The sequence below is a fragment of the Schistocerca cancellata genome, chromosome 9, assembly GCF_023864275.1.
Source record: "Schistocerca cancellata isolate TAMUIC-IGC-003103 chromosome 9, iqSchCanc2.1, whole genome shotgun sequence".
In the NCBI taxonomy this organism is placed as follows: domain Eukaryota; kingdom Metazoa; phylum Arthropoda; class Insecta; order Orthoptera; family Acrididae; genus Schistocerca; species Schistocerca cancellata.
In genome coordinates this window covers 234,545,245-234,572,366 of record NC_064634.1, presented here as the reverse complement: position 1 = coordinate 234,572,366, position 27,122 = coordinate 234,545,245, and the positions used below count along the sequence as shown (strand labels likewise).

Sequence of the window (27,122 nt, the reverse complement as noted above, 5' to 3'; positions counted from 1 at the left end):
ACAAACCAAACATCATCATCATCACCCAGTATACAACGAGTCGACAAAAGTCGTGGGATAACGATATGCACATACAGAGATGGCGGTAGTATTGCGGACATACGGTATAAAGGCCAGTGCGTTGGCGAAGCTGTCATTTGAAGTCAGGTCATTCATGTGAAAAAGTTTCCGACGTGATTATGGTCGCACGACGGGAATTAACAGACCTACGCGGGATGGTGGTTGGAGCTAGACACATGGGACACTCCATTTCGGAAATCGTTATGTAATTCAGTGCTCAAAGAACCACAGTGTAATGTCTGTGCCGAGAATACCAAACGTCAGGCATTACCTCTCACCACAGACAACACAGTGACCGACGCCTTCACTTGACGATCAAGAGTAGCGTCGTTTGCGTAGAGTTGTCGTAGCTGACAAACAAGCAACACTACCTGAAATAACAGCAGAAATCAATGTGAGACATACTACAAACGTATCCGTTAGGACAGTGCGTCGAAGTATGGCGTTAATGGGCTATGGCAGCAGACGACCGACACGAGTGTATTTGCTGGTAGCACTAGATGGCTTGCAGTTCCTCTCCTGCGACCGGCCAGAGTGGCCGAGCGGTTCTAGGCGCTACAGTCTAGAATCACGCGACCGCTGCGGTCGCAGGTTCGAATCCTGCCTCGGGCATGGATGAGTGTGATGTCCTTAGGTTAGTTAGGTTTAAGTACTAAGTTCTAGGGGACTGATGTCCTCAGCAGTTAAGTCCCATAGTGCTCAGAGCCATTTGAACCTCTCCTGGGCTCTTGACTGTACTGTCTGGAGCCTGGTCAGATGAGTCCCATTTTCTGTTGGTAAGAGCTGATTGTATGGTTCGACTGTCGCACAAACTCCACGTACCTACGTACCCAAATTATCCACATCGCAATGTGCAATCTGGGGGCGCCTCCATGGAATTTTTGTCCATTACAATGCACCATGTCACCAGGCCACAATTAGTCGCAATTAGTTTGAAGGGAATTTGAGCGAATGATCTGCCCACCCACGTCTCCCGGCATGAATCCCATCCAACATCTACGAGACGTAATCAAGAGGTCAGTTGTCAGTTCGGGGACCGGCAACACATTCACAATTATGCACGGCTACAGAAGTGACTTCCTTAGTATTTCTGCAGAGGAAACACAACGATTTGTTTAGTCCATGCCACGAAGAGTTGCTGCAGTGTGTCGGGACAGAAAAGATCCGACACGATATTAAGAAGTATCCCACTACTTTTGTCCCTCAGTGCACAGTTTTTTTACGTGGGTGGCCCTCTCAGCTTGGCACCACATACTGCCGCTTGCGTCGCTTTGACCTTGACTCGACCTTGAATATGTCTGTAGTCAACAGCAGCATTTCGCCTTGCTATCGCTGGCCGCTGTCGTAACCACGTTTGAAGCAAACTGACAACCGTTTAAGCAACCCCCCGATGTAGTTTCCGTTCCCTGGTCATTAACAAGCGATGCGTGTAAAAGTCTATAGCGTAATTAGCAGATACATATGCTAAACTGGTAATCTGACGGGCGCCCAGACGTTTAACCGCTATCGCTGTTACCTTCATTAACAACTTACTCTTGTTTCCTTAGCCGGGGGTATCGGCTGGTACATAAAGGGTGACGTTTCTGACTCGGGCTGTAGTCCGCCATGCAGAAAACACTCCTCGTCGTCGTGCTCGCGACCTTTGTCGGTAAGTCCCCTCCCCGAAAACTGTCGGCGGGAAATGAATCTCTGCTTAGACTATATTTTATGTTTGTCCCCATAGCAATCAGTTTTTTTAATGATTTATATTCATGGTGTGTGAAGTTCAGGAACCCAGTATACCTCTCCCAAACCATTTCGGTGCAAGTCTCAAAAATACTCGACAAAGATAGATTTGGAAATTTTGCTACCGGCATTAGAATGCTCAGCTAATGTGATGTTATTTCGACAAGGAACTAGTGTGCTCACCTACTGCGTGGGGAAACGGATTCGACTCTTGGTGGAATCAAATTTTCAAGCAAGGGTGTATGTTCTGTGTACACTTCCGTGAAGCGTAAAATAAATGTTTTTGTAATTTATTAGTGATACAATCTTTTATAAAAGAAACGTAAGTAAGAAATATTGTTTCCAAACAGAACAAGATCTTCGTAATTAGAACTAACAAGACACGCTTTTTTATAAAAATTCTAATAGTACATTTTCATTAGCATATATTTAATTAATTTTATGTTTAGATGACGGGGTATTCGAATAAAACGAAATAGAACAATGACCAAAACACGACTCGATCTACCGATTTCCAGTCTTGCACACTTAATATACACCGCGGCGACAAAAGCCATGGGAGACCTCCTGATATGGTGTCGCACCTCCTTCTTACGAGAGTAGTGCATCATCTCGACGTGACATGGACTCAAGTCGGTGAAAATGCCCTACAGATATACTGAGCTATGCTGCCTTCAGTAGCCTTCCATAACTGTGAAAGTGTTGCCGCTGTAGGATTTTGTGCTCTAAATGATGGTTCAAATGGCTCTGAGCACTATGGGACTTAACATCGGAGGTCATCATTCCCCTAGAACTTAGAACTACTCAAACCTAACTAACCTAAGGACATCACACAGATCCATGCCCGAGACATAATTCGAACCTGAGACCGTAGCAGCTGCGCGATTCCGGACTGAAGCACCTAGAACCTCTCGGTCACATCGGCCGGCTGCTCGAAATGACCTCTTGAGTATGTCCCATAAATGATCGACAGGGTTCGTGTCGGGCGATCTGGGGGGCCAAATCATTCATTCTAATTGTCCAGAATGTTCATTTAAACAATCGTTAACAAAAGTGGCCCAGTGACGTGGAACTCTTTCACCGAGAAAAATACTGTCGACCTTTGAGGACGTGACTGGCTCCAAATGGTGTCCAAGTAGCCGAGCATAGCCATTTCCAGTCAATGATCGGTTCGACTGGACCAGAATATCCACACCATTATGGAGCCATCACCGGCTTGCACAATGCATTTGAGTTTTTTCTGAAGTTCACGTGCCATAAATACAAGACATTGGGAAGATATGACTGTCGGGTGATCGCCTTGCTAAACAGAGGCAAGGAGCGGGACGTTCCGTTCATTCTACCTCTTTCGAACTTAATTTGTCTCTGTGAAATTTAATTACCAGAATATATAATTAGCATTATTTACCATACCAGTTTCACAACAGTGTCCCACTTATTATGCTTATTTCTTTTGCACTGATTTTCCTTTCCGGTAGATAAGAGTAATTAGAAATAACACTTGGTTTCTTACAAGTTTACAGTTATTAACACTGTATTATAGAAAATGTCACCATACTCATCACAAGCCCATATTACGATATTAATAAATAAATAATAAGCACTTGACAATGGCAGAGGAAATCTTCACCGAAAGCTCGTGGGTTCAAATGGGGGGCTCTAAGCACTGTGGGACTTAATATCTGAGCTCATCAGTCTCCTAGACTTAGAACTACTTAAACCTAACTAACTCAAGGGCATCACATACATCCATGCCCGAGGCAGAATTCGAACCTGCACCGTAGCAGCAGCGCGGTTCCGGACTGAAGGGCCTAGAACCGCTCGGCTGTAGCGGCCGGCGATATTTTATGGACTGAAATAGTATGGTAACACAATTCATTTTGTGGCTTTCAGAGTTTCATGTATTCCGCTGCAGATGAGTGAGTAGCTGCTACTCTTAATTTTAGATAAGCACTTGATATGGCTTGAAACCGAAAATACTTTATTAATAAAATCATAAATTAATTCATAATATCCCCAGTAGTTTTTCATAATTCGCAGTTCTGAACAATTCTCTTAAGTTTAGAGATACTCCACGAATTTGGGATATTAGGAATCATATGCTTCACAATGGAAAAATAATTCAGTAAAATGATTCGTAATATAATAAGGTATATGTGGAGTTAACCGCGGATAAAAGTAAGGGAAGATAATCATTTTACACAGTTTTGAACTGTGTATGATCAATATGATTTTCTTATTCTAGAAGACCTCCATGCCGTGAAGTATTCCGAAAATCGTGGTTCCCACTGATTCTTCATTCGGTGTAAAGAATGATAAATAAAATAAATTTGAATGTCAGATGGTATGCTGGAGTGATATTCCATGTGAAAAGTTAAATAATTGATTGAAAGGCCACCAAATATTACAGTAAAATGAAATTAAAAACAGAAATTGGAGTTTTATGGGCAAGACACACAGAAACACCTGTCATTCAGCACACACTTAGTATTCCTGACGAGTACTTTACACGGTATTGACGAAAGATGAATCAATGGAAAATGATGGAGGTGTGATATCGGCTACCACTCTAGCATTCTTCCGGGAACATATATTTTAATACTTACGGTGTGCAAAAGGGTTTTATTTTATGGACTGAAATAGTATGGTAACACAATTCATTTTGTGGCTTTCAGAGTTTCATGTATTCCGCTGCAGATGAGTGGGTAGCTGCTACTCTTAATTTTAGATTAGTACATGAACTGGTATGGGGGTAAGTATAGTAATATGACTTGCAAAAGCCTGGATTAGATTTTGTGGGAGAGGTGGTTACTGAGCTGTATCTGGGTGTTGAATCCTGAGTGGTAATATGGGGTGTGTTTTGGAAGGTGCTGGAGTTGGTAAAACAACTTCGATTTTCTGCGAAGAATGGAATGAGGAGGACTGTAACTGAGTTGAAGTAAACATTTATTTAAGTAATTCTGAATCAGAAAGTGGGGGTTTCTTAACATAACCTTGGAATAGGGTTTGAAGTTGGTGGATATGAAGAGAATGAAGTATATGATACCAGTGTGAGAGAGGGGCGCGGTTTGGATGAGGAATGGGGACTGTATGGTAATATGGTATTTTGTTTATTAATTCTCGCAATACCGGCAGGAGGGGGGGGGGTGTACTTCATGCCTATCTTTTGCAAAATTTTCATGTAATCCGTTTTTGTATTTTATAAATCTAGAAGAAATGTTTGTTGTCTTTAACGAACTGTTCTACCAGAGTCCAGAAATATCAAAAAAATTTCAGTTACACTTAATCCACGAATCTAATTCTTACTAGCAAATATCACTCATCCCAAAGATTGCCATACTGAATATTTTCAAGCTGAGGGCCTTACTTACACATTAATACATATTTAAAAAGTATGCTATTAGTAAAAGTCAGCAACAATTAACGAAACTTTCATTTTAAATTTTTTTGTGGTCGTAGTTCCGTTGTTAATACATTTTACTCACAGTGCCTTAGTATCACTAAGAGGGTGCTAAGCAATATTTAGAAGTTCTGGACCCTACGTACACACCATTTCCTCTTTAAAGAGAATGCTGTTAACACAAATAAACAACAGTTAACGAATTTTACCTTTCTTGGACTATAAAGTATGCACACCCCTTGGTAATGCGCTTTATGGAAAATGCGTTGGTATTGGTAGGGTTAACATCTTGAGATGTATAGGATTTTTGGAGTTGTTCTAGGAACTTGAGGAGTGCTGGCAGCTCAATTAGACGATGACGGGTACATTCACAGGAAGGTAGATGAATGCGGAATGTAAGAGTTTCTTCTTGTAAAGAGTGGGACATTGGAGGGTGGCCAGAAATCCTAGCAACAATGGCATAGGTAAAGATTGGTCATATAAGAACTTTGTAGATATGGTGGAAGGAAGTGGTCCCCATTATGAACCGGTTTGCAATTTTAACCTGTTTTTGCAACAAAGTAACCTAGAGGATTTACAAATTAGTTCACAGTTGAAAGATAGACAGGTATTTTTGTATTTTAGGACGTTGGGTGAGATGCCTTTGTGCTTTCAAAGAGGACTCATGTGGGTCGTCCTATAATTATTGCGAGAGTTTTGACAGGATTGATTGTTAGGTACTACACGTCGCACTAGGAAAATTTATTGTTTCGGAGTCACTGGAATCTTCAGTTGCTGGACGGAGGGCCACGAACCCAGCATAGTCGTTTCGCCGTAATAGGGCACGAGGACTGGTGATGACCTGGTTATTTCGGGACAATAAAGAAGTTATAGCAGTGGGAAGCTGTCAGACACTTCTGCGCATAGATGATCGTAGATGAAGAGAGTATAAACATGGATGACGAACGAAGTTATTACAATGGTCTTTACTCGTTAATATACAGGGTGTTCCATCAATTGACTTCTGATACCGTTTATGATATCTCATTTTTATCGTTCCCTTGCAGGAAGTCTGCAGAAGTTGTCAGTAAATCACGCTAAGCCTCTTTTTATAGCTATATTGATTACAGAGATATTGGTATAAGATTTTTCAAATAGTTCCCTCTGATGCTGGTATACTAGTTCTAAAAGGAACAAATTCAACGGCATTTCGCTCTTGAAAATCCGATTAGCAGTTCCGGAGAAATTACAATATTTATAACCGGATTAATCTGTTTTGAATATGAAAGCAATTAGTGTTATGGGCAAGCGGTTTCCTTCTACGGGACCGTCGTTTTGCACTGATGGGGTGCTGCAACTATACTCAGCTAAGACAGTGCACTTAAAAAAAACGGAATAGTGATGAAATGTTTACGTTTACGTCACAAAATTACATCCGGAATAGCAACAAATGGATATCGCTAAAGAATCTGGTTATAAACTGCTTATTATTCGATTAAAAGTGCTAAAACTCTATCGTCGGCTGCAAAACAATTTGGCAGACGGTGGTGTAAAGACTTCTGGGCTGACTGATGAAATTCCATCAGCATCATTATACATACTGCAACAACACATTCTCTTCAATCCTGTGGAGTATTTCGCACTTACGAATAGGCTTCATTTTTGAGTTTACACCAGAGAAAAAGTTCCAGTACCGACAAATCAGGTGAACATGCTGACCACTGATGACGCTTTCATGTACTACGCAGCCACCAGGAAAATACTAAGTTAGCGCTTCCGTGGCCACAAGGGAATAGTGAATCGGTTACCACATTCCTCTATACATTTCGAACTTTACTTGGTCTAGGAGAGCCGCTAACATTCCGATAGGAAATTGGACGTCATCTCCAGGTCGTTAAGGTATCTTCGATGAAGCAAGGACCAATCACATTCTTGAATAATCCCACACCAAACGTTGCCATCACACAGCCTGTGATGTCTAACCATTATCAGCCTGTGCTGATTTTAAGCGTCCCAATAATATATATTTTCAACACTCATTTCCATGATTTGTAAAGGTATTTTTATAACGAGGATTCTTTGAAGAAAAATTCTTCTGTCCTTAGGTCACATCAGAAACGATCGACAGAATTCCATGCGTGTACCACAAGCCCACCAGTTAACCTGCTAGTGAAGTGAACATGGTAAGGATGGACGCTGTTGGCGCGTTAAATTCGAATAACGTTGGTCTGACTTAATTCAGAGGCAGTCGTAGTTTCTCTGAAGGTACCATTCGCATTCCGAGCAACAGCTGCGAAAACACCTGTTTCACTGATCTCGCACGGTGCACCTTAGCCTCTGCCTAGTAATCCAGTGCCCTTCCCCTAATTACTTTTGGTACATGCGACATAAGTTCATTCTTGTTGGACATCATGTGTTCGGATATCTTCGTTTATACAACTAATCTGTTCTCTTTGCTTTCCTTTTGCAATCTCAAGAAGGAGCTCTCTTGGTTTGCGCAAGATGTTTGTACTATATTGAAGTTAACCACGACTCGACACTCTTGAATGGAATAGCCACGGTGAAAGCTATAATTCTTCTGTACACCTTTTATACCGTTATCCGACGTGACATATTTCCTTGTTGAGTATCGCTATTACCTGTGTCCTACAGCAAACGATTTTATGTTCAAATTATAATAATCCCATTCTGTAAATATTGTAACCACACTGAAACTACTAATCGCATTTTGAACTTTAAAACGCCACTTAATTTGTCTCTTCTAGGGTTACGGTTCTAGTACCAAAAAGTACCATACACTGAGGTGAAAAGAAGTCATGCGACAAAGATATGCACATGTACATATTTGGAGCTGGACGCAAAGGACATTCCATTTCAGAAATCGCTAGGAAATTCAATATTCCAAGATCCACTTTGTCAAAAGTGTGCCTAGAGCGCCGCATTTCATACATTACATCTCACCACGGACAACGCTGATGCCGACAGCCAACACTTGACTACCGAAAGCCGCGGCATTTGCGTGGAGTTGTCAATGCTGACACATGAGCAACATTTCGTGAAATAGCCGCAGAAATGAACGCGGGCCATACGACGAACGTATCCGTTAGGAGAGTGTGGCGAAATCTGCGTTTATGGGCTATAACAGGAAGCGACTGGCGCGAGTGACGTTGCTAACAGTACAACACCGCCTGCAGCGCCCCTCCTGGGCTCCTGACCATATCAGGCCGGACCCTAAACGAATGGAAAATTGCGGCCAATCAGATGAGTCCCCATTTCAGTTGGTAGGAGCTGATGGTAGGGTTCGAGTGTGTAGCAGACGACACGATGCCGTGCACCCAAGTTGTCAACAATGAACTGTAGAAGTTGGTGGTAGCCCGATAATGGTGTGGGCTCTGTTCACATGGAACGGACTGGGTCGTCTGGTCCAATTGAACCGTTGACGGGAAATGGTTATGTTCGGCTACTTGGAGACCACTTGCATCCATTCATGGATTTCATGTTCCCAAAAAACGACGGAAATTTTATGGATGACATTGTGCCAAGTAATCCGGCCACAATTATGCGACATTGGTTTGAAAGATATGCTGGACACTTCGAGAGAATGATCTCGCCACCCACATGGCCCTACATGAATGCCATAGAACACTTATTGGACATGAACCGGGGGGGGGGGGGGGTTAGTTCCTGAACACACTTCGCAATTATGGACGGCTATAGAGGCAGCATGGCTTATTATTTCTACAGGGGACTTCCAACGACTTGTTGAGTCCATGCCCCATAGAGTCATTGCACTACGCCTCAAAAGGAGATCTGACACCACATTAGTAAGTTTCCAATGAATTTGGCACCTCAGTGTAAGTCTGTTTGAAAATTGATGTTGATAATGATATCAGTGTAATCAGTACCCTTATGAAAAACGGCCAGACGTCATTCGCTGAAGACCTGTAAAGTGTTCAGGTGGTTGCAAACAAAATTACGATATTTTGAATGATTCCGCAAATGTCTGAGACTAAGAGCTCAGGTGACTTAACGTATAGATACATGCATATACCTTCAATGGAACTTTCAAATAACTTCCGGGAATTCAGCCAGGTAACACTTTCAGCGACCGCCGATATTTCGGCGGGAGAACACCCCGCCATTTTCAAGGCAAACTGCAACGGACAGGCGCCGTACATGCAAATTTAATACCTCGGGCCGAAGCAGGAAAGATAACACACACACACACTGAACACTAGTGCCACCAAAGATGACCAAAGTCAGAGCTATCGATAGTGAGACTATGAATTCGCAGGTGAGGCAGCATTGACTCTGTTCCTCTGTTTTTTGACAAGGGAGAGAGCCGGATTCCAAACAGAGTTTAAACAGAAACCTCCATCCCTGTTAACGAGGTTGCTCGCTAATTTAATCTCAACTGCCTCCCGAATCACACTGTCCCAATAGCTGGACGTGCATGCCAATATCTCGGTGTTATTATATAACATGGGGTGACCAGTATCCAAGCAATGTTCGGCAATAGCAGATCTATTTGGCTGCTGTAATCGTGTGTGCCGTTTATGCTCAGTACATCTGTCCTCCACGGTCCTGATAGTTTGACCAATATATGCCATGCCGCAGCTACAAGGGACACGATATACACCCGCCTTACGCAGTCCAAGATCATCCTTAACGGAACTCAAAAGTGCTCTAATTTTAGATGGAGGTCGGAAAACACATTTCACATCGTATTTCCGTAAAATACGACCGATCTTATTGGACGTGTTTCCTACGTAAGGCAAGAAGGCAGTAGACCTAGGTGTTGACTCAGAATTATCATCAATCACCTGATGTACACTTGGTCGATAGCGCAACGCACGTTCAATCTGTCTGTCACTGTAACCATTTTGACGAAATGTAACTTCAAGATGGGACAGCTCAGCTGGCAAAGTCTCAGCGTCAGAAACGACATGTGCCCTGTGTACCAAGGTACGAAGTACCCCTTCACGCTGAGCCGAATGGTGACAACTATTAGCTTGTAAGTACAAATCGGTGTGAGTACGTTTCCTGTAGACTGCATGTCCCAAGGATCCATCATCCTTGCGTTGCGCTATCGACCAAGTGTACATCAGGTGATTGATGATAATTCTGAGTCAACACCTAGGTCTACTGCCTTCTTGCCTTACGTAGGAAACACGTCCAATAAGATCGGTCGTATTTTACGGAAATACGATGTGAAATGTGTTTTCCGACCTCCATCTAAAATTAGAGCACTTTTGAGTTCCGTTAAGGATGATCTTGGACTGCGTAAGGCGGGTGTATATCGTGTCCCTTGTAGCTGCGGCATGGCATATATTGGTCAAACTATCAGGACCGTGGAGGACAGATGTACTGAGCATAAACGGCACACACGATTACAGCAGCCAAATAGATCTGCTATTGCCGAACATTGCTTGGATACTGGTCACCCCATGTTATATAATAACACCGAGATATTGGCATGCACGTCCAGCTATTGGGACAGTGTGATTCGGGAGGCAGTTGAGATTAAATTAGCGAGCAACCTCGTTAACAGGGATGGAGGTTTCTGTTTAAACTCTGTTTGGAATCCGGCTCTCTCCCTTGTCAAAAAACAGAGGAACAGAGTCAATGCTGCCTCACCTGCGAATTCATAGTCTCACTATCGATAGCTCTGACTTTGGTCATCTTTGGTGGCACTAGTGTTCAGTGTGTGTGTGTGTTATCTTTCCTGCTTCGGCCCGAGGTATTAAATTTGCATGTACGGCGCCTGTCCGTTGCAGTTTGCCTTGAAAATGGCGGGGTGTTCTCCTGCCGAAATATCGGCGGTCGCTGAAAGTGTTACCTGGCTGAATTCCCGGAAGTTATTTGAAAGTTGTATACGCCAGGAGAAACTCAGGTTTCAATGGAACTGTCTGAAGTCTTCAAAAGTTAAAACAATCAGCAAGCGGATTTTAGCTATAGAACCTAACCCATCAGTGTCCAGAAAGTCTATGTGGGGGCAGAATTTTGTAAGTATACTGTTGAATCCCGACGCTTCAAGCCTTACACCGTGGTGCTAACTACACTCATCATCGTATTTCACCTTAGCTATGCCTTGATTTATTGTCCGTTTTCCGAAATCATGCGGCACACTGTAGGGAATACTGACGTTTAATCTCCAGCACAAGTTAAAAACAGTCAAACTTTTTTGATATAAAGGCACAAAATATTTGATCAGACGAACGTATTTATAGAATAAAACATCATCTTCAGTAGTCAGTAGTTTCTTCATTTACAGCAAGACCGGTTTCGGAGCCTAAAGCTTCATCACCAAATAATTCAGCAGTGCAATAAATTAAGAAATTACTGTAAACTAAAGCGTGATTTTTGTTTTATAAATATAAGCTGAAGGCATAGCAATAGTATTTCATATCACGACAGCGTAGTCCTCACATAGCCCCAACAAGCAGATGTTTAGAAACATCTTTTCTCTCGCACACATACCCTCTCCACACATAAAATCGAGCATATTGATCACATTTTGCAGTTCATACTGCCTTCGAAGATATCCCACACATCCAAATCTAATTGGCATACCTTTTCTCCGTTTCACTGTAGTACTGATCCTTCACAATTTTCGCGAAATGTGCTTTGTTTTCTGTTCACCATGGACGGTATGGCACTATAGGGCCCAGACATTCTACGAGATTACACAGACGAGAAATCTAAGCCAGGTCAGTGAAGCTTGACACCATTGCCTTTTTCTTTCTCGGCTGGGGCTCTGGATACGAACGCAAAGGGCGATGGTTTTACAGCCCCATCTCGTGGAAGCTTCATTTTTGCCGGCGAACTAGCGTGTAAATTGGCAAGCTGCAATGGCTAGCCACAATAGCATCTGAAGATGACGATCAGTTATCTGGTAGAAATATTGTGCAGTTTAAACAGTATGATACAATGATTTGCTCTAGACCCTTTCAAGCAGTCGCTATATCGAGAAAAGTTGAAATAGGCCCTTTTGAAACGTCACAAATAGTCACCACGGCCTACCTTTGTCTTACTGTGCCTTTTCTCTCCCATAGCATTAATAAGTAGCAGCGGCGATATGTTTGTGTCCACGTCTTCTGATCAAACCACGTACATTTCATAAATTACGGAAAATATAATTTGATGATCTATTCCATAACGATTTATTAAAAAAAATTCCCTAAAAGCATCAGCTATAAAGGCATGCTGTTAACTCTGCACAGACAGGATACTTTAAAGGCTATACGTGCGGAAATGGTTAGCATCACAGCCCCGGGAATTTTATGAGACAGCCATTCACCACCTTTTGTCACAGTGGGACAAGTGTCTCAACAGCCAGGGTCATTACTTCTGACATACAGGTACCGGTTTCTGCTAATACGCTTCGCGTTCTCGCTTCCCACGCCCGGGTTCCCCGGTTCGATTCCCGGCGGGGTCAGGGATTTTCTCTGCCTCGTGATGGCTGGGTGTTGTGTGATGTCCTTAGGTCAGTTAGGTTTAAGTAGTTCTAAGTTCTAGGGGACTGATGACCTAAGATGTTAAGTCCCATAGTGCTCAGAGCCATTTGAACCATTTGCTAATACGCTTCCGGTTCGTTTCATTTTGAACGCCCCTTAGAGGTAGGTTTCTGTAAAAGCAGATTCTAACAGAGGTCGAATTTCATAACTACAGTCCTGGATAGAGCTGGTAGTTCCTGTAAAGGTATGACAGTATAAATATTAATCTTCTGTTGCCTAGATCAGTGGTTGAATGTAAAGAATCAATGTAAACCAGTCTCAGCGGCATAGTGCACACATGTTCAGGAAAATCAGAATACCTTGAACGAATAGAGATAGGCCGTTCGTATTCACAAGACATGTAAATATATATGTTCTTCAGAGAGGATTAGCATTTGAAACGTGTCGGCCCGTGGGTTCAAGGTCAACATCGATATCGCGGCCCAACACCATCTACCAGTAAAATTTGCCTGCGGCTCCCGTTGTCGCTATAAAACAGAGGTAACGGGTCACTGTGACTTTAGTAGACGTGCAGGATGTCTCGCAGACGTATGCGTGAACAGTTAAGTCAGTGAGTTTGAAAGCGGACGCATTATTGGCGTGAGAGAATGTGATCCAGCCATTCGGAAATTTGCTGCTGGTGTGGGATGAAGTGTTTCGGCAAGTGCAACGGGTGACTGAAGAATGGTTCTCGGAGAGCTGAAGAATACGACGAGATGGGGCAGAGAATTCGAATGGCATTGTAGGACAGATCTGTGTGATTCTCGGCTCCATCGCAACAGCGGAACAGTGCAATACATCATACACGATGAGGTGTGACAGTCCGTCGTCGTTTATTGCGGCATAGGTTACATGTGCATTGTCCGCTTCTCCGCCTGCCTTCGACAAATGTGCAGATAGATACTAGATGGCAATGGTGTGTGGAACAACGAATACAGGTTCGGTTCGTTTGAAAATGATGGCCACATTTTGGTTCGCCGCAGACAAGGTGTGGGGCATCACTGTGACTGCATTCGCACAAGACATACAGCGTCAACTCACGGCCTTATGGCGTGGGGTGCTCTTGGGTACAGCCACACATAACAGTTCGTACGCGTCCAGGGCACTGTGACCAGTGTGCCCTACGTGACTGACATCCTGCAACCTGTAGCCACACCCTTTCTGCTCAACACCCCACATGCCATTTTTCAGCAGGAGAATGCACGACCACATGTTGGTGCATGATCCGTGTCTTATTGGTGTCACAGGATATCAGCCTTTTGCCGTGGCCTGCAAGATCACCAGACTTGTCGACAATGGAAAATTTTTGGGATATGGTGGAAACGTCTGGTGCAGTGCTGCGACACATTGCCAACCACCAAAGACGAACTCCGTAACCGGGTGAAGGCAGCATGGATGGCTATAGCACAGGACGCCATTCGCGCCTTATACACGTCGATGTCTTCACATATGGAGCAAGTCATCAGAGCCCATGGCCGCCCCAGTGCCTACGAGATAACATGACACATGCTACCGGCCGGGGTGGCCGAGCGGTTCTAGGTGCTACAGTCTGGAATCGCGCGACCGCAACGGTCGCAGGTTCGAATCCTGCCTCGGGCATGGATGTGTGTGATGGCCTTAGGTTGGTTAGGTTTAAATAAGTCTAAGTTCTAGGGGATGATGACCTTGGAACTTAAGTCCCATAGTACTCACAGCCATTTCAACCTTTTCCTTTTTTTTTTTTTTTATGATACATGCTGAATCGAGGTGACTGAAATGCCAATCATTTCCGCAAAATATACTAATGTACATGTCTTGTGAATATGAACGCCCTACCTCTATTCGTTCAAGGTGTTATGCTTTTTTCTGAACATGAGTATATTTGCATTGAAGATGCATATTTGTGAGCAATGAGCATCAACAGTCGTTGCAGTGTCCCTCCGGAAGCGTTTCCGCGGCATGCTGAATGCAAGTACTACGTTGGACAATCACTTAGGTCTCTTCAGTCGTCATATCGCTGCAGGAAGGACTGTACATTAGGGCTTCACGACCCGCCGACATCAAGGTATTAGAGATGGAACATAAGCTTGGAACATTTCAAGGATGGGGAAGGAAGTCGGCTGTGTCTTTTCTATATAAAGATCACGGGGATTGAATGGAGCGAGTTTAGGAAATCACCGGAAACCTAAATGGCTCTGAGCACTATGGGACTTAACTTCTAAGGTCATCAGTCCCCTAGAACTTAGAACTACTTAAACCTAACTAACCTAAGGACATCACACACATCCATGCCCGAGGCAGGATTCGAACCTGCGACCGTTGCGGTCGCGCTGTTCCAGACTGTAGCGTCTAGAACCGCTCGGCCACCCCGGCCAGCTGGAAACCTAAATCAAAGCTGTGTGACTCCAGAATTCGAGTCCAGTATGCTAACCACTTTTCATTTCTCCAGTGGAACATTTCCGCCGCCTGAAGGGAGGAACGGGGTAAAACTCGGCATGGGCCGCAACCCGAGGCCTAGCCACCATCTCCTGTCCCAACTGCAAACAAGGAAAGCGTAGGGGACGAGGAGCAAAATTACAAAGTATATCAATGACACAAGGTTTGTTTTCTTTCTTTTTTTTTGTTACACAAATTTGCGTAGCAGGAAACTGGCATCGCGAGGAGGAGGGAACCTCAATTCGTACACTCGGCGAGACTATTGATGCATATTTTCTGGGAGAAGACCATTCGAGTGGTCAGAGGTCCATCGTAATGAGCAGTGGAAAATGCGTGAATCAACTGCTCAGTGCAGTAACACTCCAACTCCAGAGTGTGTTAAAAGAAGTACTAGAAAAAACACATACACACAGAAAAATTATTGGGATTGCTGACAACTACAAAATGTTGGTCACTAAGGAAGTCCCAAATTAAGGACGTTTTCCTTGCCATCAGCAAAGAAGTAATGAAGTGAGTCTCCGCAAATCCACGGAGTTCGTAATCGCTTGTCCCGAGTCCATGGAGTTCTGAGTCCAGAAAGAGAACCAGGAGAGGAAATATTTGATGAGGAGTCGCACAGGTAATAAAGGCCAGCATCTGTCTCACCGAGATTCAGACGGCTATCGCCGATCCCCACACCAGGCGATGCTATTCACTGTACGGAACACCACAGACGACACAGTGGAGTGACTGCAACGTGAATCCCTTGGAAGTGTGACCGTGACAGGCATACCTTCCTCCTATCGACCATAAGGTAAGAGGCGTATTGGACGTCAGTGCTGAGATAAGGAGTGCACACGGATCGCCAGACGGCGCTCCAAGCGTTGTGGGACTGCTTCCCTTCTGCCACATCCACTGTCGTGTTCTGCTGCAGACAGCCATAGATCACCTTCGTGGACACCAAGCGCATTGGCATTAGCGCTTCACGGATATAGTTGAGTTCGAGTGCGAAAAAAAGCGAAAGTTGCAGGATGTCCTAAGGCTAGATAAGGATTGAAAGCGTGGAGCAACAGTCTCCAGCAACAGGCTGGTTAGGCTCGTGGGGCAACGGCGCCACCATACCATTTGAAAGCTGATGAAGAAGGCTCTCGCCCTATCACGGACATGATGCAGGACTAAACCGTCCCTGCACCGTCGGAGGGTGAAGGTCTCGTACCGAAACTTGAACAGTAAGACGTGGCAAACATGCGAGCCCAATGCAGCTACTATACAACGGGCTATGGAGGGATGAATGGGAAGTGTCTCGTTCACATAGGGGACACTTGACGCCAAAATTCATTAATATATTGCGTCCATTGCAGAAGATCGAGAGCTCGTAAACGATGATGTAGAGCACAGCACGTAATTAAGCCAGTAAGCCTCAGCAGTTGACGGTAGTAGTGCACCGCAGATCACCTACTATAGCCATAGCGCTCGATTTATGTACATTGAAGCAGCTACCACAAGCTACACCGCAGGTGGTAAATCATATTAAGACTCGCTGATCTTAGCAGCGCTATGAAGAAAGAGGACGAGATCTTCTGCGTAAGCTGTTCAGCTAAGGACATGTCCACCGAGAGACATCCCAGGCAGGCGTTGACAGAGCAACAGTTCCATGGCGGAAGACTACAACAGTGTAGATAGCGGATAATTTTGTAGCAAGGCACTGTGGATTAAGATTCGAATAGTGAGACAGCCATTGTAGAGTACCCGGGACGTCGCTCCGCGAAGGAGACATTTTACGACGTCGACGGTACTATAAGGCTGTCCCATACTGCAGACCACCCCTTCCAGTAGTTGTGATCAACCCAGCCGGCCGGGGTGGCCAAGCGGTTAAAGGCGCTACAGTCTGGAACCGCGCGACCGCTACGGTCGCAGGTTCGAATCCTGCCTCGGGCATGGATGTGTGTGATGTCCTTAGGTTAGTTAGGTTTAAGTAGTTCTAAGTTCTAGGGGACTGATGACCTTAGAAGTTAAGTCCCATAGTGCTCAGAGCCATTTGAACCATTTGATCAACCCAATCAAAAGCCTAGCTGAAGCCTAGAGCAGCCGAAAGCCCATGCAAACGATGAACGTGAGCAAGCGACAGAGAACCGTGATTATAGCGACAGAGGACAGTTGGCGACAGAAAGGGTATCAGGTCACCCCTTAAAATTAACATGCCACATACGATTAACCAGCAGACACCGCAATTCGGGATAATTGCTTGGTAAGAGAGAGAGCGACAGAGGACAGTGCGGATGTTATTGGTACCACCCAAAGATGTTTGACCCGGGGAAACTTCGTACTGGGCTGTCTGTTTAAGCCATACATCCAATAGCTGAGTGAAGATCTTTGTGTCGCTGTTGAGAAACGTCACGTAGCGATGATCATAATTCCAGTTTATGAATGGGAATAAGGGACGACTGAGGAAACCGTCAGGAATCTGCACAATGGGCAACAGAAGGTCTCGACGAATTTCCGTCCAACCTGGCGCCAGTAGGTGACGAAATTTCCAATACCGTGGGTGCCGGTCACAGCTCGGCGACTTTTTTATAGAACGCGCCTTGATAGCATAATGGACTTCGTCCTCCACCACATCGCCCAGCAGATCCAACGTTTCATCCCCAGGAGCTAAGGGCAGTGGACAGGTTGCCTCATTGTTGGTGGGGTGGTGATGTACAAAGGACTGTGTAAGATAATGAGCATGTAGGGAAGACTCTTTATCGCATTGTGTATCAAACACTGTCCGTTGTCTTTCATAAGAACATTAGCCAAAGTCCTTCGATGATGGCACTTTTCTGCTATCATGTGGTACATATACGGACTCCCCTGCACTAACCCATCGTGTGTGTGCAACCTGACTGTAGTTCTTTTGAAGTGGCGTCGAGAGAGTATAGTGAGTTGCGCTTTGGCACGATTCAACATTGCCTAATGCTCTGGCGATTACAGTGACATATGACATTCCTGGATAACGGTGAAGTAGAAATCGTGGATTCGTCACCTCCACAGCGTGAGCTCCCTTCTGTATCAAGTCAAGGCTTTGTGGAGGAAGGTTTGCGCAGAGGACCCACCATGTTAGGGCATACTACCTACGTGGGCGATTTCCATGAACTTGTCCCCAAGAGACCACAAGGCTGAGGCACTGGACAATTGTAGCCAGTGCCGCTCGTGGAAAGTAGTCAAAAGTTGGTCTTTGGCCGCCTGGTGGAGCTGAAGTCGTCTGAGAATGCAGGAAGAGGTGCGTGACCGCCCTGAAGGAGAAAGTGGAAGGTTCATGGTGGTGACCTGAAACAGCTGCTGCTTAAACGTTGATCATCCTGACGCCATGAAATGTGAGAACCACATCTCGAGGGTCTGGTAGATCGGAAACTGCATCAGAGTGTATAATGTCATCTAAGAGGATCGCCACCTACCACTAGTGGGGGAGCGTAGAAGTCGTGTGATTTAAAGACATGGGGAGCACAAAGAGCTGCAACAAGCAACTCCTGAAGGAGGGCAATGTCATCACCTGCACCATGTAGAATTTCATGGAGTAAAGCCAGCTTATGGCGTTTGGAAATGGCATTGACATTGACTGTGGCTATGCAATAGGTTGGAAAAGCTATATCCTGTTGGGCGGGTGATGAAAACATAGAAGAAGCATTGGGAGCTCCCTGCTCAGCCCCAGTGGAAGTGCACATCACTCTGACAGAAAGGAAGTCCAAACTATCAAGAGGGCCCCATCACCCTGTACACCTCCAGAACGTCCATCCTCGGAATCAATGGGACGTTTTTGGCAACGCATAGCGAGGTGTGCTCATAAGTAGCATAAGACACAGAAAGGAGGGCAACTGCATCAGACGCAGGTGGGTGAAGGCTGGCGCCATTACTTGTATGCTGAATGAGAGGGAGAGACTTCGTGTTGTATGGTACCAAGGCGTCGGAGGACAGAGCATCATCCAGGTCATCATCCCATCCACTCATCTGATGGAAGCAGTCATCACAAGGGAGACAAAGTTGTCTCTTCCGCTTCCGAGGTGACCATTGCTTTCTAATATGCTGTCCCATTTTGGATGGCAGAAAACTGTAGTCCAATATGAGAGACAGCAGAAAAGTGGAGTTCGGTACAGTTAGTTGCATGATCAACAAAGGAGGTGTCCCGTTGCTTCTGACGGCCATCGTCTGTTAGTACTTCCGCCGACGGCAGAGTAGGAAAGACAGGCAAAACGTCCATCTCGTTTTTGAGAGGAGTTGACGCCAGTGTCGACTGATTCAGAGAGGGTATAGCGGGCAGCCCCGTTGCAGACGTGTACGATAGAGGTAACACAGTGGGTGCCATAGGTAGATTGACGTCTCCGATCGGCTGCTGAACCAGTCTGCGTCAGAGACATTCCGAACGGACTTGGTGTATATGTCGACAGCGCTGCAGCCGGAAACAATCAAGTAAGAAGGCAAGTGTTCCCTCAGTTCAATTTTTATCTTACATTCACCACTGAGGACATGGTAGGAATCGAATGTCTTCCACGTTTCAGCAACGTAGCTCATGTCAATGCTGTAAGGTTTAAAGGCGACCATGACACCTCAAACAGATATTCGAACATTTCAAACACCTTCAATGTTCCGTGGCCAAAACCGGCTCGATCTACCACGACAGCCTCTATGTGGCCGTCATTGTATCGAACTAGAGATAGTGGGCATGGCGCTGCAGAACGTTGACGCACAGCTCTTCATTCCCCATCCTAATATGCACGTACTACTAATGATAGAAAAGTAAATCCTGAGACTATCTTGAAGAGGCTGCCCCACTTCATCCCACAAAAACCGTTCATTTCATACGCTTTTGGTCCTGCATGATCCAACGGAAAAGATAATTTAATCGTGGTTTGGCGATCAGATGGTGGATTAATACGACACGGAGACAAACCATTATGTGGAAGTAGACGGAAGCGAGCTCGCTCGCAAGCACCACAACAGGTGGGAAAATAAACAAGATGTGCTCGCCTTACCACTGTCGAAGGCAGACTGACCAGTTCTGCTTCTATGTGATATCGCCGTGAAGGTTGACCATTCAGGATCTCAGTTATGACCAGACATGTTAGATAAACTCAACCAGAACACGAGACTTTGCACACTTGAGTGACTTTTGTGGCAAATACACTGATCAGCCAGAACATTATGACAACCCATCTACTACGGATATAAAAAAAATCCAGGTGTTAGCAGCGTCACTGGCGGGGAATAACTGCTAGTTAAACACGCACATGGGCATGTAGAACGGCGACCGTGCTGTGTGTGAGTAGACTGGGAAGGCGCGCAATCTACTTCAGTTGACCAAGGACAGATTGCGATGGCCTGGAGGCTTGGCACGAGCATTTCGGAAATCGCACGACTTGTCGTGTGTTCGAGAAGTGCTGTGGTGAATGTATTCAATGCGTAGCGAAACCAAGGTGAAACCATGAGCAGACGTCGGAGGGCTGGGTGGCTATTCCTCATTACAGATGTCGGACGTCATAGGCTGGGCAGACTGTAAAACAGGACAGGAGGAGAACTGTGGAGGAAATAACATCATACTTTAATGCCGGGCAGAGTACATGTGTGTCTGAATAGACAGTGCACTGAAAACTCCAAACAATGGGTCATCGTAGCCGACGACCCATGCATGTGTCAATGTTAACACCAGGACTTCGACAACTACGACTGAAACTGGCACGTGACCATCGACACTGGACATTGGCGCAGTGTTGGAGAGTTGCGGCTCCATTAAGCTATGGGGAACGCTTCAGTTGGGCATTCACGGATACAGTGGAACTCATGCAAGGCACCATGATGAGCAAGGAGAATCGTACACTGATTGCATGTTTTCCGAAGGCAGTGGTGTTTTTCAACAAGATGATGCTCCATGTCTCAAGGCCAGCCGTCTGATGGAGTGATTAGAGTAACGTAGTGGCGTGTTCCAATTGATGTGCTGGTCCCCCAACTTGCCAGATCTGAACCCAGTCGAACAAATCTGGTTTGTGTTTGAACGTGGCGTCAGAGTTCATAGCCCTCTCTCCGGAATTTACTTATGTTTGCAGATGTGATGCCAACTTTCTGTAGCGACCTACCACGACCTCACAGCTTCCACGCCACGCCGTGTCCCCGCTGTTATCAGTGCCAAAGGTAGACATACCGGTTATTAGATAGGTGGTCATCATGTTATGGTTGATCAGTGCATACCTAGTATTCATTATAAGAAGAGTATATGTGAATTCGATAAGGAAGATGGAGAGAAGATTCTCACGCCGAAGACCTCTGAGAAGATGCACTTTCTGAAGCTTTCACTTCACGTTCCAATCATTCCTATCGAATTTCCACAAAGTGAAAATACTCCACCTCCCTCAATAATCACCTCTCCGGTTTTGTATCAAAGGACAACATAGAAATCCTGACAAAACCTCACAACTGATCTCGAAGAAAAGACTTGATATGTGTAGACAAGTAAAAATTCTAAAGAACGCTAGGTTTTTTGGTGGCTATTTGCTCAAGCTTTTTCCAAAATATACGCTGAAGCCTTCAAAATCATTAAGTTGTCCTAAAACCGAAAAGCAATGCTAGAAACACAGTTCGTATGTTATATCAATCACAAAATTCTAATTGCCTTAAATTGACATCATTAAGGATTACTATTCTGATACATATAAAAATCTACGAAGCATTAATGCTATACCAAACCCAACGAGTTGGCTGACTGTAGTAGCATAAAGATAATGGTTTCATCTCACATACACTGCAGCGTCTCTAGACGAAAAATAGTTCCAAAGCAAATAATTTTTCTCGTTGAGAATAATCTCGATCGCCCTCGGTGTTCTGTTCTACCTCTGCTCGCTATTCATTCCCCCCAAAATGTATGACACTGGGACAGTTGTTGCACGGGGAATGAAAAAGACGTCTGGAAATACTGGATAAAATCATCAACGATTTGCCGTATTATTGTTGTGGATAATAACTCTCTCCCAGCTTCGCTGTACCATGCTATTCTGACACCCTCATTTTTACCATTATATCCCGTAACTCAATTATAATATGTATGTATTACTCTGAAACTATGTCGGCAAGGGTTTTTCATGTTATGACGTCCACAACTTGTATTTTCTGTATTGGTCTCGTCGTCAAGGTTATATTATTTCCTTACTGTGGATGTACAAATTATGTAGGCGCAAATTCAAAACATGCCTGCTTGAGTTACTGCCTTTTTTATATCTGGACATGAGCAGTTGATTTTCTCAGAAAACAATTGTTTTTATTTTCTCAGGCAGCAGCTCTGCACAGGAGAGATGCTCCCCGCAATGCATGGACCTGGCAGAGAGAGTTCACAGTGCCAATTTCATTAACAGACGTAAGTATCGAACATCCGGTTATTAGTAAATTTACTCTTTCAGAAGTAATAATTTTTGTAATAGCTTTAGAGTGGTAAATAAGCAGAAAGAAAATTTGCCTGTGGTTCCTAGATGTTGCTTCTTCGTATTAATAAAAACGTTTGTTATTTATTTTATTTACGTATTTATAGTTAAATAGTCATCTCGCAATGCTTCGTAACTGCTAAATATGTATGGGTAAACCTCACGATTTCCTTCTCTTCTTTTCCTCCGTCCTTCTTCTCCCCCATATGTAATACATATATACAAGTATGGGAATTGGTTAACCCTTCTAATTTAATCATATACATATATAGTGAATCAGGGGGAAAGATACATGCTGTGACGGGTGATACTACTGGTGATCCTGAACAAAACATTTCTAACAATCGTGTGCCTGAAACGACTGCTAAACCCGGTGGGCGAAATGGGGAATTGGATTGTCGAAGGGGCCAACGGTTGAGGTCAGTTTCTCCTTCTAATTGTCATTTACTGCAATTTAATAACCTTTACAACCAAATCGGCACACAGCCGGACCTTAACTGAATGCAACTCTTTCACGGCTGAAAGCCTCCAAACAAGAAATCTTAACAAATCAACAGGTTAAAAATCCTATTAAGATAGAAATAAAATAATTTAAAAAGAAAACCAGCAAACATATGCAGAGTGCAATACAAATGGCTGAGGGCCACAATAAAACCTCAAAATTTTAAAATATGTGGCCATAATCTTTTAAAGGCAGAAGGCCGAAATGTTTAAGCTTTAAAGATATTTTTAAAAATTAATTTTGCAAAACTTTAAAAACTGAAAGAAATAACCGTAAGCCTTGAATTTAAAGTAGCTGACGACAAATAATTAAACACCGATGGCGCTCAGAAACCTCCAGGGAGGTCGGTCTGCCCTCGTTCACTTAGACGAGACAGGTGGTGAGCCCAACTATTCTTGATACGTCGGAACCAAATGCCTTCCTTCCCGTCCATCAGTACATGAGAACTCAAACCGGAAAGGTTACAAATGTGATAATCGATAATGGACTACGTACTAGCTGTCAAAATTACACACCATGTTGGGCGGCGACAACAGGTGGGAAAGGACGCTGCCTGAAGTTATGTCAGTTCCCAGGGCAGGTCAGCAGAACACTAACGGCCACAAGACAGAAAAATTCCACTGGTGCAATCAAATTGCAGTCGACCAAAACAGTTAATAGCACCGCATGGAGATTTCAGCAGCGGAGACACTCTGTGTTGCTCACATGAAAACCTCCCCAACAGCAAACCACCGAAACGAACCACCCCAACATGAATGAACGTGGCTTGGGTAGTTGAAACTACTATTCAGCTTTGACGTCCTGGGTCGGTGAACCACGAAGCTCGTAGCGATCGGACAGCTCTACACACGCTCCGACACTGCGCAGGGGGTGTCAGCGGCCCCAACCGACTGCACCGCGCGGAGATAACCTCCCTCGCCCGCAACAACCGACCGACTGCCTGATAGTCCGTCGCGACTGCTGCTCCGTCGCGACTGCACTGCTGGTGCGTCTCCCGCTCACTCCCAGACACAAGACGGTGGATATACTGGCTCGGACCCAACCATGCAGAGGAAACACGCCCACTGGCTACCCGACTTCCCTGCCCCGGTAAGAGACAGAGCTAAGTTCGACAAGATGGTAATTGTAGGGGTCCAGAAGCGCTCAGAGAACCAGTTACACGTCGCCCGATTAGACGACCGATCTCTTAGAGACAATACGGCGACGTTTGAAATAACTTGCCTATCAAAATTACACAAACAACACCCACAACCTTACAAACACTTACACGAAGACGGGAACGATACGCAACAGTAACTAAGTACACACGAAGACAAATTGGAAGTCGATGCGCGCACACACACACACACACACACACACACACACGCACACACACAGCCGACTCAGGAACGATCGGCGAGCCCAAACGCGTCGCCCAGCTCAAGTGATGCGTGGCTGCAATGGTTGAGCGAGCAGTGTCGACGCAGGCCTCACTGCTGCCCCAACCAGACTGCACTAGTGACGCATTGTAACTCCCGACTGGCAGGTCCGGACTGCTCTCCAGACACGTTCCAACTGACTAGCATACCAGAACTTGCAACCCGAACTCGCGACGAACTGCCCTACGACAGACTACGACCAGGAAGTAATAGCATTCAAGCGAAGACACTACGAGAGGGGATGTATCGATACGCGCTGCTAACGCGGCTCACGGTCAGGCAAAGCAGCAACTTAGTGACAGTAGTAAATTAAATTAACGTAGTGAGGTGTAAGTACGCTAAAAACAGGGTGTAAAATACATGATGGTGGGAACACGAGCCACGCATGGCTCAGCGCTCTTTTCTTAACCGTCTCCAGGTAAACCAATGAAATCAGCTAGGAACGGGAAAGGTGCAGAGGACGGTAAATTAAGATACTGTTGTGTTATGGTTTGTTTAATTGTATGTGTTTCCTCACAGTCCACCGTCAACTTCCATGCATTTTGCTACTCTTGTAGACAGGTGTTGTGTAGCCGATTGTAGCTCAGTTTTGCAAGCCTTTATCTGGGCTCAAGCATGTAAAACACTAAAATGCGAGCGAGAAGTTCCTCTCTTGTGTCCACACTGCGCTTGTTGATGGCGCTCTTCAGCCACCCCCACAAACAGTAACCCAATGCGGTAAGATCGGGTGACCTCGGTGGCCAAGCAATGTCTCCACGGCGACCGATCCAGCGACCAGGATACATTGTGTTGAGGTACTGTGTCACTGGCCATACGGAATGTGTAGGTGCTCCGTCATGCTGAAGGTACAAAGGAGCTCGTGTTACCAAAGGGATATCCTCCAAGTATTCTGGTAACACATTTTGAAGAAACTGAAGATCTCGTGTCCAAGCAAGACGGTTATCTAAAACAACTGCACCGATGAGTTGGTCATTGATAATACCGCACCACACTTTGACTGAGAAACGTCGTTGAAAATTCGTTTCCGCAGTAGCGTGCACATTTTCATTTGCCCATACACGAGAGTTGCGCGTGTTGTTTATTGTGTTTCGGGTAAATTTTGACTCATTAGTGAAGGAATTAATCGCTCATTGGCAATGACATATTGACAGAATTCTTGCTGGTCGGCAGAATTTCCTTCATGCAGATGTTGTACACACTACCGATGAAAGGGATACAGACCGTGCTCGTGTACTGTGCGTATAGTGTTTGTGGAATGCCCGACTGGGCAGCAATTCTTCTAGAGCTAGTTCCACTACTTGAAGAATGTTCTAATCTTGATTAAGAGTTTGTTGTATCGGACGTTCCGAGACAACATTTACGCTGGGAAGCATACCACGCTCACGCAATCTGCGAAACACCCTGCTAAACACCCTGCTATCTGGCATTCTGCGATTCGGAAATCGTTGTTGGTAATCTCGCACAGCAGTCCTGGAATTCCCATTGGTCACACCATAGACAAACACCATGTTAGCATCCTCTGCATATGTGCAAATCCGTGGCATTTTCACTACAGAAAATTGTATTTGTTGCTCACGTAACAGCACTGTAGTACCGTGCACTAGGACAAGAAACTGTCGGACTGAGACTTGGCCGGCCGGTGTGGACGAGCGGTTCTAGGCGATTAAGACTGGAACCGCGCGACCGCTACGGTCGCTGGTTCGAATCCTGCCTCGGGCATGGATGTGTCTGATGTCCTTAGGTTAGTTAGGTTTAAGTAGTTCTAAGTTCTAGGGAATTGATGACCTCAGATGTTAAGTCCCATAGTGCTCAGAGCCATTTGAACTGAGACTTGAGGTAAACAACTGCACCATGAGTAAGTGAACTGCGTACGGACACGGTTAGTAAGGACGTCTGTACACGTCTCCCGTTCCTAGTTGTTTTCATTGGTTTACCCGGAACCGGTTAAGAAACGGGCATGTGTTCATCAGGTGTTTCTTGTTCAGAGTCACCACTAGTAACACCCTTCAAAGCATGTACCTTTCCTCCTGACTCACTATATACAGAGTGTTTCAAAAATGACCGGTATATTTGAAACGGCAATAAAAACTAAACGAGCAGCGATAGAAATACACCGTTTGTTGCAATATGCTTGGGACAACAGTCACACCATAGACAAACACCTTATATATATATATATATATATATATATATATATATATATATATATATATATATATATATAGAGAGAGAGAGAGAGAGAGAGAGAGAGAGAGAGAGAGTGGTACAGTAGGTATATATAAACATGTATTATTTTAATGCAACACTGATTCCAAAGACTAAATTTCAAAGCAGTCGTTGACGAACTTTCCGCAACTTAAGAATTTGAACTAACGAACATTTACATTTGTTTTTCTGTAGATTTTATTGACACTTTATTCCATTAGACCACATACAAAACAGTGTCTTGTTGCGGATTTCTGCATAGTAAACCGACAACAGCTGTTTACTGAAATGTGTTTCCACATAGTCCAGTGAGTAAATTCCAAATATGGCACTATTATCTTGTTCGCAAATCATTTAGTCGAAGCGATTAGAAACTATCAAAAATATCAAACATATTGTGCTCACGTTATACTTCTTTAATTTGCAGAAACCAAATAGAATTGGTCTGCCAAATCAAATAGAGTACTTTTGTGATTCGCATGGAGGAAATGCAGTTCCGCTTAA

At 44.6% G+C, this 27,122-nt stretch overlaps 1 protein-coding gene across 1 annotated transcript in view; it reads left to right on the top strand.

Moving 5' to 3' along the window:
* Positions 1–1,665: 1,665 nt before the first annotated feature.
* LOC126101307 (uncharacterized) overlaps positions 1,666–27,122 on the top strand; it is a 39,186-nt gene continuing 13,729 nt past the window's right edge. Inside the window, exons 1-2 of the mRNA XM_049911984.1 lie at positions 1,666–1,708; positions 22,346–22,429. Coding sequence (XP_049767941.1) covers positions 1,666–1,708; positions 22,346–22,429 — 127 coding nt within the window. The remainder of the gene's footprint in view (positions 1,709–22,345; positions 22,430–27,122) is intronic.